At 36.2% G+C, this 16,423-nt stretch overlaps 1 protein-coding gene across 1 annotated transcript in view; it reads left to right on the forward strand.

Moving 5' to 3' along the window:
* The window catches only part of CUNH18orf63 (chromosome unknown C18orf63 homolog), a 47,644-nt gene that overhangs the window by 1,215 nt on the left and 30,006 nt on the right, over positions 1 to 16,423 (forward strand). The window contains 3 exon segments of the mRNA XM_048806702.1: positions 3,888 to 4,057; positions 6,963 to 7,041; positions 11,561 to 11,617. Coding sequence (XP_048662659.1) covers positions 3,924 to 4,057; positions 6,963 to 7,041; positions 11,561 to 11,617 — 270 coding nt within the window. The 5' untranslated portion in view covers positions 3,888 to 3,923.

Genomic DNA, 16,423 nt, shown 5'->3' on the forward strand with positions numbered 1-16,423 from the left:
GCGCAGCGGAGGAGGCGGGCGGCGCACGGCCTCCGAGGACTGGCCGGCTTGCTTGTCACTCAAGAGGCCTCGCCCTCTGCCGACGCCCTCCACCACCCCAAGCGTGCGCCCGCCCGTCGCGCGAGTGTTGATTGGCTAAGGGAGGCGCCTTTCGCAATCACCCGCTGCTGGAGCGCGCGAGGAGGGCGGGGCTTCGCTGAATCTGCGCAGAGGCAGCAGGAAGGGCTCCTGGGCGCGTCGAGCTCCGCGCGGTGGGGCTGGGAGGGCCAGGCGCAGCGTTCCCAGCCCCAAGAGGAGAGAGAAGGTAGTGTTGGGCCGCGCAGACTGCACCGAGTCAGCCCTGGGGCCTCCCGTTTGTTGGTACCCAAAATAGCAGTGCTTCTGTCCACAAAGTGGACGTCGTGGGGAAACTTGTTAACAAGCACAGATGTGAAGGGGAGCTTTGGACGTCTTCAAAGAAAAAAGAAGTTGCACAGCTTCCCTCAATTATGTGTTTTCCTAAATAAACTTCACCATAGTTTTACTTCCCTAACCTCCACGGGGAAGTGGGCCGGGTTGGAGGATGAGGTTTGGGTTACCTCATTCTCACAGGATAGCAATTCAGGGGGGGGAAAGTTTCTCTGCTGTTCATCAGTGGCTTGGCAAGGACTTGAATTAGTCTCTTAACTGTCTTATCTCAACTGTGCTGTCCAGATAAGACCTAAATGATGAACAGCACTTCCAACAGAGTCTATAATATTTCCCCAGCTTGGCCCTCCACTGCCACTCTTGATGGAAGGTAAAATATCACACATGAAGGACTACAAACGTTTGCGAGAGAAAAAAACAAAAATAGAAAATTCCAGGATATTAAAGTCTTCTGGTAGTTTAGACCTTTTCAGCAATAGCAGTTGTTATGTCCACAGTCCAGTTGTGCCAGGGTAGTGGGGTAGGCTGTGAAAAGGCCAAAGACAATGCCCGAAGACAGTATGGGAGACAGACAGACAAAGCTTAGGAGAGATTAGTGACTGCTTCAAGAAGAGTGCTGTGGCTACAGGATGAACAGGTAGCATCTTCATCCCTCAGGGCACTTTCCTAGGTAGTGTCTTTTTCCCAAACATAACCACAAATTGTTCAGCAAGACAATCCTTTCTGCAGTTTCCTCAGTCTGGCATCAGTTCCCACTCTGAGAGAAGTTTTATATGTTAGTCTGCAGAAGCAGTGACAACAATATTAGCTTGCTTGAATGAACTACATTCCAAGGAGCACCTATCCTGGTGTACTTGCAAGAAAGTAGCATTCCTACAGGTGACTTTGCCTTGTTCCCAGTGTGCATAAGAGAAAGCTTAGAGTCCTGCAAGATAGGATTGCTCTCATTGTTCCTTTAACTTGACTAGGCTTTTGAGAACAGAAAGGGGGTGTGCAAAGACATGGTGTTTTACTGTTCCCTTTTCTTTAGAGATGCAAAAGAGAGCAACACAAGAGGTTGCACATGTGGGCCATCCTCCCAGGGTCTCAGAGGTCGCTGCACATATTAGGTGCTTGGTGATTATTAGTTTTCCCCCTAACATACCTGTCCATAGGAATATGTGCCCACTGAAAACAGTGCTCAAAGCATTTCAAAATATTTACGTTTTTTCCCCAAAAGCCAATATTTCCAAGTGTAACATTCTGTTGTTCAGGAAATATTTCTAAGTACTATATGTGGCTAAAAGAAAGTAAATTATTCGTACTACCACACTAATCAGTTGTAGTTCATATATTTGAATGTTTTACTTCACATTAACCAACAAAAACTATGTAAGAATAATTTCCAAGGAAGTTCTGTACTTTTTTTAACCTTTGATTTTTAACACAACTTTAGGTTTACAGGAAGTTGCAAATATAGCAGAGAGGTCCTGTGTCCCTTCTCCCAGTTTCCCCACAATGATGGCATGTTGATGCAACTATAGTTCAACATCAAAGTCAGAAAATTGACACTGGTACAGTGTACATGCATTGTTCCACCCAGCTTTAGGATTTATGTAGGCGTGTATCACTACCACAATCAAGCTACAGAACTGTCCCATCACCACCAGGCTCCCGTTAGTGCTATCCCCTATAGTCACAATCACTTCCTTTATAGGTTTCATGTGACCTTTTTATTTCTCAAGGATCAATGGGATATGTGTGTGGCAAAATGGTCCCCTTGGACGTCCACAAGGTCGCCCACTCTCTTCATGTCTTGAACTCCAACATCACGTCTCCGAGGCCTTCCTGACCACTTTACTAAATACACACAGTGGCCTCTAACAGCACTTCAGGCTTGTCTCCCAGGCACCCTTACCATCTTCCATACTAAGACTTCCTTCATTTATCCTCCTTATTGTTCCTCCAAACCCCGGTCTTCCTAAATTTCTGCCCGCGTATTGCACGGCAAGGGAATGGGTGACAGAGGGGTGGGCTGGTGAGAGCTGGGGAGGGGGGCTGCTGGGAGCACAAGGCCTGACAGGAAAGCAGGTCAGCTGGGAGCTGGGGGGAGTCAGCTGAGAGCGATGCCTGCTGGGAGTGCAGGGCCTGCTGGGAGCTGAGACAGGGGAGGAATCGGGGCCTGGCGGGAAAGCAGGGCCTGCTGGGAGAACACACCTGATAGGAGCACAGGACCTGCTGGGAGCTGGAGAGGAGGGGGGAACCTGGTGAGAGCGAGGGGCCTGCTGGGAGAACACACCTGACAGGAGCGGCCCCTGAGGGTGACCAGTAGGGTGCTGAGGAGGAAGGCACTAAGGTGTGCTGTCCTGTTTCCAGGGAGGCAGGGCAGGGCGAGGCAGCCCGTGGGCCCTGCTGCATGGGGCCTGGGCTGGTTGGCCCTCAGGGACAGCCCACCAGCTTCACTGCCCTGCAGCAGGGGGACAGGACAGGCTCCCTCCCTAAGCCCGAGTGCAGGGGGCTTTCCTTGGAATGCGGGGTCCCTTAAAACGAATCAGGCTGGAAGAAGCTCTTGGGGCCTCCCCAGTTCCCCTGCCTCAGGGGAGCTGGAGTCCCCAGGACCACCTAGGGGACTTATCTGATGGGACAAAGCAGCCACACTTTGGTTTCTGGGCCAGTGTGTTTACTGTCCTTAAACAGGGACAGTCCTGTGATGCTAAGTGGGAAGTGCTGGGGTCCAAGCTGCCTTCTGCGAACTGGGAAAGTCCGGGGTGGACAGCACTCACACTCCCTCTCTCCGCACTCGGCCTGCACTGCCAAGGTGTGAATTAGGACAGCTGCCCCAACAGAGATTTCAGACCTTTCCTTTCATCACAAAGTGAAGAATAATATATTCCTCAGACTCCTCAGCCTCGAATTGCTTTACAGAGATAAAGGATTTTGTTTCCTGAAAACCAAACAAATTTGAAATGAAAGTTAAGATTAGCCTGGATTGTAGAAGGAATTTATTAAATAATATGGTAGAAGCATTGCAAGAACCTAAATAAGCTGGTGTTTTGTAGTATTTCTACTTAAGTTACTGAGTTTGTAGTACGAAACTAACAGGTTTAAAAAACTCTGGGTTAGCTTGAGATGTGATGAAAATGTTCAAAATGTATTGCATTGGTAGTTGGACAACTCTGAAGATAGTAAACAAAAAGGAATTGGGGCACTTTATTTTTTTATTTTTATTTATTTATTTAAAATTTTTTTATTTTTTGAATTGGGGCACTTCAAGTAGGTGAATTTATGTTGTGGGAATTATATCTTAACATGCAGCAAAAAATTTTAGAAAAATCACTAGAAAACCTAAAAAGTAAAATGTTGGTAATATATAACTGATTAAGTTTGCTAATTTTGTTATCTTTTTCTAACATGACATCAGCTACATGATGAGTTGGTATTGAAACCCTGTTGGTGAAGTAAATATAGCTTACTACCTTTTTATTACTGTTTTCTTTAAGGGTCTGATTGCTGAGACACATAGTCAACAAGAAGATATGAATGAATCTAGGCAGCAGTCACTGTTCTTCATGACACTTCCAGATTTGCACAAACTCTGTGCTGTCCAGATAATATTGAGTAACAGGATGGCAGATACTGAGATTAGGAGTACACAAATGAAGATGTGCAGGTAAAAAATACATCATCTAGGTCAAATGGTGGTTCCATTCCCAGCTTTCCAAGGAATCTCCATACTGTTTTCCATATTGGCTGCACCAATTTGCAGTCATACACCAGCATTGTATGAGTATACCTTTTCCCCCACATCCTTGCAAACACTTATTGTTGTTTGGGCTCTTAATAGCTGCCATTCTGACTAGAGTGAGATGAAATCTTAGAGTAGTTTTGATTTGCATTTCTCTAACTGCTAGAGATGTTGAACATTTTTTCATGTATCTATTGATTGTGTATCATCTTCTGAGAGGTGTCTGTTCAGTTCCTTGACCCATTTATTGATTGAGCTATTTGTTTTTTGGGTGTTTAGTTTTTTGAGTTCTTTATATACCTTAGAGTCCGTGCTCTGTCTGATGTGTGAGGGGTAAAAATTTGCTCCCAAGATGTAGGCTCTCTTTTTACCTCACTGATTGTTTCTTTTGCTGAGAAGAAGCTTTTTAGTTTGAATTCATCCCATTTAATGATTTTTTATTTTAATTCTTGTGCTATAGGAGTCTTATCAAGGAAGTTGGGGCCTACTTTTTCTTCTAATAGGCACAGTGTCTCTGGTTTAATTCCTAGGTCTTTGATCCATTTTGAGTTGAGTTTTGTGCATGGCAAGAGAGAGAGGGGTTTAATTTCATTTTGTTGCATATGGATTTCCAGTCCTAGCACCATTTGTTAAAGAGGCTGACTTTTCTCCAGTGTTATGTTTTTGGCGCCTTTTGCCAAATGTTTTCTCTGATATAAGGAGGCTGATTCATAGTGGGATTAGGAGGGGGATCATGGGAGGATTAGACAAACTCTAGATAGGGCAAAGGGGTGGGAGGGAAAAAGAGGGGCCATGGGGGTAAAAATGATGGTGGAATGAGATAGATATCATTACCCTAAGAACATGTATGAAGACACGAACTGTATGAATATACTTTATATGGAACTAGAGATATGAAAAATTATACTCTATATGTGTAATATGAATTATAATGCATTCATATATATATATAACAAATTAGAATAAAAAATTTAAAAATACATCATCTAAATAAGTTTTTAAAACTTTTTAATCACATAGGAGTCATTGTAGAAGTTTCGTCCTTTAAAGCAAAATATTCATTTAATCTGTATATATAATTTTAAAATAAAGGAATTCATTTTGACAGGGTATGTGGGATTACATTTAAGGAGGGTTTCAAAATACTTAAGATGTAATGTACTGTTGAGTTTTTATATTTGTGACCTCTTATGTGCTTTTTTTTAAATTTAAAATCTGTACACACATTCTTGAATTAAATTATATTCCTCAAAAGTTAGAGATACTAGTACATATTAATATTCATCCTTTTATAGTTACATGTTTAAATACTTTTTGCAAATCATATGATATATATAATGTATAACTATTATACATAGTAAACATTTATAGTAGTCTTTACAGGGCACTTAAAGGTACTGTAAACAGAACAAGAATAATTTCTTAATTTTCAAGTCAATAAAAGATACTGAAGAGTATTTCTTCAAGAGTTTTCTTGAGTATTTGACCCAGGATAGTCTTTGAAAACAGCTTAGTTGAAGCCTAAAGTATGATCCATAGTAATTGAGAACCCATCTTGTATTAATTCCTTAAATGATTTGAGGTACTTAAAGGATTCATAGAATACATGAGAAGATTTTGTCTTTAAATGAATTCCCTTTAAACGAATTTTCTTTATATGCAGATTTCCAGGGGCAAGAAGTGAGGTATTCCTCCATTTTCCTCTCATTTACAAGACTTTGCTTCCCATTATGTTTTCCCACCCAAGTTCATCAAGGAGCCTATAACCTTCTACTTATGTGTAATTTTATGATACTATTGAGGACTTAATTGTGACCCCTTTGGGAAATAGGTGGAAAAGTGAGATTTTATGCTGTTTGCCCTTGAATTGCAGACAGCAATGCCCATAGATTGGGGCTGTCTTAACTTGCCCACCCACTAATGTCAACCTGGAACAGCAAGCAGAGACCTGGCTATGTTAGATAATGGCAGGCCTTGTACCCGTTTCATGTGGGTTCCAACAAATATGAAGCCAACAGAAATAGGTTGGCCCATTTTGTATTTTGAGATAATCCCATACACATACTCATGGTTATCTAAATTAGTATTTTTGTAATGATTAGTAATGTTGAAATTTTCAAATTTCCATCTGTATTCCTTTTCCTGTTTTCTTTTTTTGGCCATTGAAACAGGATTACTGATAATAATTTGAATTATGACGATTTTTGTTGTAAGGCCAATTTTTTTTCCCTGTTGAAAACTAAACTGAATCCACTATCTACTTCTTTCCAGCTTGGGAAGAATTTCACTTTTGAAGGAAAAGAATATTGTTAATAGTTGTAATTTGGAAGTAATTGCTGATAGGTGAATCCTTAAAGCCTTTTATTAATGAATTTAGTGCCCTGTACTCACCACTGCTTCCTGCCATCCCCAGCCCCCCAAAAAAGGAAAGTAGAAGAAACAGGAGTTAAAAGAGAGATTCTTCACAGTGTTTAGACATTTTCAAGTCAACATGGGACAAAAATGGAATTTTGAAAAAGGAAATTAGATTCACAAATGAAAGAGATTGGGAAATTCGGATTTAGGGAAAACATCTCAGATTAATGTCAGCATATAAAACTTCATAATTCTCTAATTCACATATTGGCTAAGTCCCTACAATGTTAAAGGGTTCAAGATATTACTTGTGGGGAGTGATATAGAAATCTATAATACCTTCCTTTCCTAGAAGAAATCAAATATTAACTAAGTAGATTTCCTAAATATTCCAATAAAGTAAAAGTAGTAAGAAAGCCTACTTTGTAAACTGTGATCAAATTCACTGTGAAATTAATACATTTCTTATCCACAGGCAATTGCTGTTTTTGCATGAAGATATTCTTACATCACCTGTGCCTGGGATACTAAACCAAATTTGGGTGGTGATGGCGGTTGGTATTACTAATTAGTGGGAGTAAAATTAACAATTACTTAAGTGTCATAGCTGAATTTGAAGATTAACCACTCTATGTTGTAGTTTGCTCATACCAACAACAGACTAACTTTGGTATACCTGATGTTTAAAGTCCATTTTTGTGATTCTAACTTACTATTTAGTTTTCTCTGTCATAAATGCTAAAATAAAGACTATTAACAAATAAAACAAATGCATAGTACAAATTTTAAGATAGTAAAGGCTTAATACCTTTCATCATATTTTACTAGTTATGCCTAATATAAAGGAAGAAGTCTTCATTTCAATAAATCAACTATATATAAAGAACTCAGATCAATATTGCTTTCAATTTAGAAATTAAATATTTTGTATCAGTTCATTTTTTTATTGGAGCATTATAGGTATACATAATATTGGGATTCATTTTGACATATTTATACAAGTATATAACATAATTTGATCAATTTCATTCCCCAATACCACCCTTTCTTCCCTCCTCCCTGCCTCTGTACCTGTTCCTCTTCTTTACTGGTATCCCGTCTATTTTCATGAGATTCTTTCCCTATTTTTTTTTTCACTTTTGATCTCTGCCTTTCATGTATGAGAGAAAACATGACCATGATTTTCTGAGTCCCATTTATTTTGCTTAATGATGCTTTCAGGTTCCATCTATTTTTCAATCAATAAATGGGTCAAGGAACTGAACAGACACCTCTCAGAATATGATACACAATCAATAGATACATGAAAAAATGTTCAACATCTCTAGCAGTTAGAGAAATGCAAATCAAAACTACTCTAAGATTTCATCTCACTCTAGTCAGAATGGCAGCTATTAAGAGCCCAAACAACAATAAGTGTTTGCAAGGATGTGGGGGAAAAGGCACACTCATACAATGCTGGTGGAACTGCAAATTGGTGCAGCCAATATGGAAAACAGTATGGAGATTCCTTGGAAAGCTGGGAATGGAACCACCATTTGACCAAGATGATGTATTTTTTACCTGCACATCTTCATTTGTGTACTCCTAATCTCAGTATCTGCCATCCTGTTACTCAATATTATCTGGACAGCACAGAGTTTGTGCAAATCTGGAAGTGTCATGAAAAGACCCAAGTCAAAATTAGAGAAGAAAAAGGAGATACAAAGACATTTCTAAAATTCAGAGGATTGTTACAGAATATTTTGAAAACTTATTTTTGCAATAAGTTGGATATAGAAAACCTAAACACACCAGCAACAAGGAATAAGAAGATTAAAACAACAATAAAAAGCCTTTCAGAAGATTAAAACAACAATAAAAGATACTTGGGAATCAACTTAATGAAAGAGGTGAAAGATCAATATAATGAAAACTACAGAACCCTAAAGAAAGAAATCAAAGAAAACCTTAGAAGATGGAAAGATTACCTTGCTCTTGGATAGGCAGAACTAATATTATCCAAATGACAATACTACCAAAAAGAAAAGTTGAATTCTACCAGACCTTTAAAGAAGAAATATGTTGAATAGAAATGGTGAAAGAGGGCATCCATGTCTTGTTCCAGTTTTTAGAGAGAATGCCTTTAATTTTTCTCCATTTAGAATGATGTTCGCCTGAGGCTTAGCATAGATAGCCTTTACACTGTTGATATATGTTCCTGTTATCCCTAGTTTTTCTAGTGTTTTGAACATGATGTTTTTTGTCAAATGCTTTTTCTGCATCTATTGAGATGATCATATGATTCTTATCTTTGAATCTGTTGATGTGAAGAATTGCATTTATTGATTTCCGTTTGTTGAACCAACCTTGCATCCCTGGGATGAATCCCATTTGATCATGGTGCACAATCTTTTTGATATGTTTTTGTATTCGATTTGCCAGAATTTTGAGAATTTTTGCATCCACGTTTGTTAAACATATTGGTCTAAAGTTTTCTTTCTTTGATGTATCTTTGCCTGATTTTGGGATCAGGGTGAAATTGGCCTCATAGAATGAGTTTGGAAGTGCTGCCTCTTTTTCTATTTCCTGAAATAAATTGTAGAGTATTGGTATTAATTCTTCTTTAAAGGTCTTGTAGAACTCGGCTGTGTATCCATCTGGTCCTGGGCTTTTCTTGGTTGGTAAGGAAAGAGGTGAAAGATCAATACAATGAAAACTACAGAACCCTAAAGAAAGAAATCAGAGAAAACCTTAGAAGATGGAAAGATTACCTTGCTCTTGGATAGGCAGAACTAATATTATCCAAATGACCATACTACCAAAAGCATTATACAGATTTAAAGCAATTCTGATCAATCAAAATAGCCTCAAAAACAAACAAAAACAAAAACCTGGGAATAAATCTAATCAAAGAGGTAAAGACCTCTCCGATGAAAACTATAAAAAACTGAAAAAAGACACAAGAGTATGGAAAGATCTTCCGTGTTCTCAGATAGGCACAATTGATATTGTTAAAATGGCCATACTAACAAAACCAGTATACAGATTCAATGTAATCCCTAACAAAATACCAACATCCTTCTTCAAAAAACTAGGAGAAAAAAAGATCTATAATTCATTGGGAAGAATAAAGGACCCCAAATAGTCAAAACAATTCTAAGACAAAAAAAAAATACTTGATTTCAAATTACACTACAGAGTTATAGTTACTACAGAAACTACATGGTACTTGTATAAAAACAAACAACATAGACCAATGCTTCAGAATAGAAGATGCAAAACCAAACCCACCTAAATAAAGTGGGTTACCTTGACAAAGATGCCAAAAACATACATTGGAGAAAAGATATCCCTTTAAACAAATGGTGCTGGCAAAACTGATTACCATGTGAGATTTCTGTAATGTTTACCATATATAGAAGAATGAGACTTTTCTATCTCCCTGCACAAAGGGCAACTTGAAATGGACCAGAGACCTAGGAATTAGACCAGAAAATATGCAATTCCTAGAAGGAAATGTGGGGTCAATACTCCAGCCTGTAGGTCCAGGCAAGGACTATCTCAATAGGAATCCCATAGCTCAGAAAATAATGCCAAAAATTAATAAATGGAATGAAGTCAAATTAAAAAGCTTTTGTACAGCAAAGGAAACAATTAAGAATGTGAAGAGAGAACCTACAGAGTGGGAGAAAATTTTTGCTAGCTACTGTTTCGATGGAGTATTAATATGAAGAATATATAAAGAACTCAAAAAACTTAGCACCAAACAAACAACCCAATCAATAAATAGGTAAATGAACTTCACAGACACTTCTCAAAAGAAGAAATACAAATGGTCAAAAAAATATTAAAAATGTTCAACATTTTTAGTAATTAAGGAAAAACATATCAAAACTACACTGAGATTTTATCTCACTCCAGTTAGAATGGCAGTTATTAAGAATACAAAAAATAATATATGCTGGGAGAATGTGAGAAAAAAAGAACACTTCTAAATTGTTGGTGGAATTGTAAATTAGTATAACCACTATGAAAATTGGTATGGAGTTTCCTCAAATGACTTAGCTATACCACTCCTTAGTATTAATCCTAAGGAATTAAGTCATTAAACTATAGCAGTACATGCATACCCATATTTATAGCAGCATAATTCACAGCAGTGAAACTATTAAATCAACCTAGGTGTTTATCACTGGGTCAATGGATGAAGAAAATGTTGTATATATACATAATGGAGTTTTATTTAGCCATAAGGAAAAATGAGATTATGTAATTTGCAGGAAAAGGCTTGGAACTTGAGAACATTATGTTAAATGAAATAAGCCAAAATCAGAAAGTCAAGGATCATATGTTTTTTTTCTCATATGTGATAGTTAAAGAATAAAAAGGAAAAGAAAATGATTGGGAGGAATCTCATGAAAATCAAAGGGATGTCAGTAGAGTATAGGAAAGATACCAGGGAGATGGAGGAGGAGAGGGAAAGGGAAAATACTGGGGAATAATATTGGCCAAATTATATTGTCATGTTGTGTGCATGTATGAATATCCCACAACAAATTACAACTATAATGCACCAATAAAATATATGGAAAGAGGAAGGAAGGAAGGACAGACCTAGACCTAGGTCTTTTTCTCTCCCTTAAGAACACAGGATATTATCATCTTTAAATATTTGCTAATCTGTTAGGTTAAAAAAAATATTTTCCTTTAAATTGTATTTCTTTCATTAGTAAGTTACATCAATTAAGTCTTTTGAAATTGAATTTCCATTTATGTACATTTTCCATATTTGTGTCTAAGAATCTATTACACATTAAGGAAAGAGTCATCTATGAAATGTATTGGTCTTTCCCTTTCTGTGGCTTCTGGGGTCATGTCAACTACCAAAGAGACTTTCCTTACTTTGAGAATGTGCCCACAAATTCTAAATCAATGAGATAATGATTATCATTTCAAGGTATAGAAACTACTAGGATGCTAGCATGACTCCAGGCTCTCTGTTATGTTATGCTTAAAATCTTTAGGTATTTATTACATTATCTAATTATATATCACTTATGTCCTTTTTAATAATGTGGGTTTTTGTTACAGATACCATTTTTTAAAGCTGGGAAACTTAATGCCTATATTGAAAAATATGGAGCTAAGGTAAGTTGTTTTTTTAAAGAATAATAATTCCAGATGTTTTTATATTGATTATAGTGTATTCAGCTTCTTTTGCTAGCAAAAAATATTGAAGTATATTTCTCATAAGCTATTGGTATGCATGTGAAAGAACCCTACAATTTTTTCCAAACAATTTTTGTGCATACTTGGTACAGAAAGAGAAGACAAGTCTTATTTTGTTGTTGTTATTGAATACTTACCATAGGCATTTTATGTGGCATAATCTCATTTAGCATAGACATCTTTAAATAAATGAACTTCCCCATTTTTTCAGATGAAGAAAATGAAATCCAGACAGGTGGAATTATTATCCACAGTTATATAGCTAGTTGTGGAAGAACAAAACATAGGTTGTATTCTATATGGTGATGAAATTCTGAATCTTAGCAATGAGGAAAAACAAATTTTTGCAGTTGATCACATCTATATATTTGTAAACCAAGTCATGGAGTGTTGGCTAATGCTCACTTTATGCCTCTGCAAGTACCTCTGCAGCACTGTATCATTGATGATTCTCAACACTGCTGTTCTTTGTCTCAAGATCTTCTGGGGTTCAGAACAGTGAAATTTCTGGTCAGCTCCAAGGTGAGATGCTTCCTTTCGGTTCCAAGAGGATGGTGGTTCAGAATACTTGGAGGTGCTTTGAAGTTCCCTGAGCAATCTTTAAATAACCTGAAAGTTTATTTCAACCATGACTCTCAGTGTGTGGGAAAACAGTATTGCTCAGGACCAGTGTAGAAAGCTTACAGTTAAATCTTTTTGCTAAGATAAATCTTTGGTCACCAAAAGATTCTTGTCATCTTTGAAAAACTACTTATGAACTTTGAGAACCAAATTTATAATATATTGTTTACCTAGAATGAGGACCTATGTCTTTCAGCAATCCCTGAGAAATTTTCCCTTTATTGTGGAAAGTATTTCATGATTTAATGCAGACCTCTTTGCTGTCTTACTGGTTTGTTTTTGTAGTATTTAATTTTCTTATTAATATATTGATTTTAAAGGTCAAAATTATATTATTTTTGGATAAGGTCATGACAAATAACAAAAGGACTTGGTGCAATATGACTTTTAAGATGAACTCTAAATTTTAAAACAGTTTTTTTCTGAGCATAAAATAGGTAGCATTTCAGTATTGATTTAATAAAAGAATGCTTATACTAAACATTGTCATTTTATATTTACATTAAAATTATAAGAAAAATTAAAATTGAGAAAAAATGTCACATGTAGTCCTTACATGCCATTAAAAATGCATATACTATTATGTCTTTTCTTCTAGGCTTTTAAATCATACCTTGAATTTCATCAGTGTAAGCTGTCACATCCACAAAATATTTAAAATATTCTCATTCCTACTAAGTAAATTTGCTTTGCCCCTTTCAGACTTCCAAACTCTGAATTCCTTACTATTTATGAGTTTTTCCTCAGCCTCTCATTTCCATATCCTCACTGATTCTTCATGGTTATGTTCAATTTTCCTTTATGTACTTGATTTTGTATAACAGCCAACATGATCAGTAGATATTTATTGAACACCTATAATATGCTGAGAACTCTACTTATGTCATGTGACATTTTTCTCAATTTTAATTTTTCTTATAATTTTAATGTAAATATAAAAATGACAGTGTTTAGTATAAATATTCTTTTATAAATAAAACTATAGATCAGACAAAGTCCCTGCATTCAGGAATCTTTTTTTAATTGGTTCATTATAATTATACATAATGATTAGATACATTATGCCATATTTGTCCAGATACATAATTTGATCGATCTCCTACCGATTTAGCTTCCCTTTCCTTCCCTTACTCTTTCCCACTGATCTCTTTCCTCTATCGATCTATCATCTATTATTATTATTATTATATTATTATTTTTTAAAATTAGAACATTGTAATTATATGTAAAAGCAAGATTCTTTGTTGTAAATTCATGCATGAATGTAGCATAATTTGGTAGTTTGTGCTCCCTCATACTTTCTCTCTCTCAATCCCCTTCTTCCACTCTGTTTGTCTCCTTTCTATTTTTGTGATATCCCGTGGTATTCATTCTCTTCCTCCCCCCCATTCCCCACATGCCCCAGCTTTCACATATGGGAAAAAATTTTGACCCTTGATTTTATGAGTCTGGCTTATTTCATTTAGCATGATGTTCTCCAATTTCATCCATTCAACAGAAAATGATATAATAATTTTATTCTCCTTTATGGCTGAGTAAAACTCCATTGTGTATGTATACCATATTTTCTTTATCCATTTGTCTGATGACACCTAGCCTGGTTCCATAACTTGACTATTCTGAAATCCACTACTGTAAACATTGGTATGCATGTTTCACTTTAGTATACTTGTTTTAATTCTTTTGGATAAATACAAAGGAGTGGGATAAGAGGTCACATGATATTTCCATTCCTAGTCTTTCAGGAATCTCCATACTGCTTTCCAAAGTGGTTGTGCTAATTTGCAATTCCATCAGCAACATATAAGTTTATCTTTTTCCTCATATCCTTACAAGCAAACATTGTTACTTTTATTCTTAATGATTACCATTCTAAGTGGGTTGAAATGAAATTTCAGTATAGTTTTGCTTTGCATTTTCCTGATTGTTAAGGATGTTGAACATTTTTAAAATATTTTTGTTGGCCATTTGTATTTCTTCTTTTGAGATATATAAACTCTAAATAGACCAATATCAAGCACTAAGATTCGATCGAGCAGAAGGGTGAGAGTGGAAGGGAGGGGGCAGGGGGTTAGAAATGTTGGTGGAATGTGATGAACATCATTATCCAAAGTATATGTATAAAGACACAAATTGGTATGAATATACTTTGTATACAACTAGAGATATGAAAATTGTGCTTTATATGTTTAATACGAATTATTATGCATTCTGCTGTCATATATTAAAAAATGAATAAAAATATTTTTTAAAAAAATGGTCTGGGGATGCAGCTCACTGGTTAAGCACCCCTTGGTTGAATCCCATGTACCAAATAAATAAATAAATATAAAAATAAACTTTAAAAAAAAGTGTTCCAACAAACAAAAGCCCAGGACAAGATAGAGTCTCAGTTGAGTTATACCAAACCTGGAAAGATAAAATAATACCAGTTCTTCTCATATCATTCTATGAGATAGAAAATGGAGTAACATTCCCAAATTTATTCTATAAAGGCAGTCTTACCCTGATACCAAAACCAGATAAGGACAAATTTAGAAAAGAATAGACCAATATTCCTGATGAACATAGATGCAAAAATCGTTAATAAAATATTTGCAATCTGCATTCAGAAACATACTGAGAAGATTGTACACCAGGATCAAGTTGGTTTTATTTCAGTGCAAGGTTGGTTCTATATATGCAAATCAATAAAAGTAATTCATTCCATAAATAGAATTAAGGGGGAAAAAATCTCATGATCCTCTTGTTAGATACAGAAAAAGGCATCAACAAAATCCAGTGCCCATTCATTTTTAAAACACTGAAGAAAATAGGGATAAAAGAAACTTACCTCAACCTTATAAAGTCTACATATGACAAACCCAAAGCCAACATCATACTGAAGGGAGAAAAACTGAAAGCTCTTCCTTAAAACATCAGGAACAAGACAAGGATGTTCTTTCTCACCATTTCTACTCAATATAGTACTTGAAACTCTATCCAGAACAGTTAGGCAAAAGGAAATCAAAAGGATATAAACTTGAAAAGAAAAAATAATCTCTGTTTGCAGATGATTCTATACTTAGAAGAAACCTCCCCCGCAACACACACACACATAAAAAACACTCCATCAGAAGACTTCTAGAGATGATAAACAAATTCAGCAAAGTAGCAGAATACAAGACCAACACACAAAAATCAATAGCTTTTCTATACATCAATAGCTTTCCTATACACTGCTGGGAAAGAAATGAGGAAAACAATTCTATTCACAATAGCCTCAAAAAATAAAATAAAATAAACTGTAACCAAAGCGGTGAAAGACCTCTACAATAAAATTATAAAATACTGAAGAAAATAAATTGAAGTTTTTAGAAAATAAAAAGATCTCCACATTCCTGGATAGACAGAATTAATATTGTTGAAATAGCCAGTTTACCAAAAATGATCTATAGATTCAATATGATCTCCATCAAAATATCAATGCCATTCTTCACAGAACTAGAAAAAACAGTGCTAAAATTCATATGGAAGAATAAAAGACCTAGAATATCTAAAGCAATTCTGAGCAATACAAACAAGGCTGGAGGCATCACAATACCTAACTGTGAGTTATACTACAGAGCTATAGTAATAAAAACAGCATGGTATTGGCATAAAAACAAACATGAATACCAGTGGAATAGAAGATACAAAGGCAAACCTACACAGAAAGTGATATTATCCTTGATAAAGGTATCAAAAACATGTTGGGGAAAAGACAGCCATTTTTTGTCAAATGGTGCTAGGAACGCTGAAGAATCAAACTAGATCTCTCTCTCTCTCTCTCTCTCTCTCTCTCTCTCTCTCTCTCTCCACAAAAATTTAACTCAAAATGGATCAAAGACCTAGGAATTAAATCACAAACTCTCCAACTGCAAGGATAAAACATAGTGTCAGCACTCCAACATGTTGGCATAGCCATCAACTTCCTTAATAAGACACCTAAAGCTCAAGAAATAAATCCAAGAATGAGTAAGTAGGATGGCATCAAATTAAAAAGCTTCTGCACAGGAAAGGAAATGAGAGCATAAAGAGAAAGCCTACAGAATGGGAGAAGATCTTTGGCAGCTACTCTTTCTA

The sequence above is a fragment of the Marmota marmota genome, unplaced genomic scaffold (assembly GCF_001458135.2).
Source record: "Marmota marmota marmota unplaced genomic scaffold, marMar, whole genome shotgun sequence".
Taxonomy (NCBI): domain Eukaryota; kingdom Metazoa; phylum Chordata; class Mammalia; order Rodentia; family Sciuridae; genus Marmota; species Marmota marmota.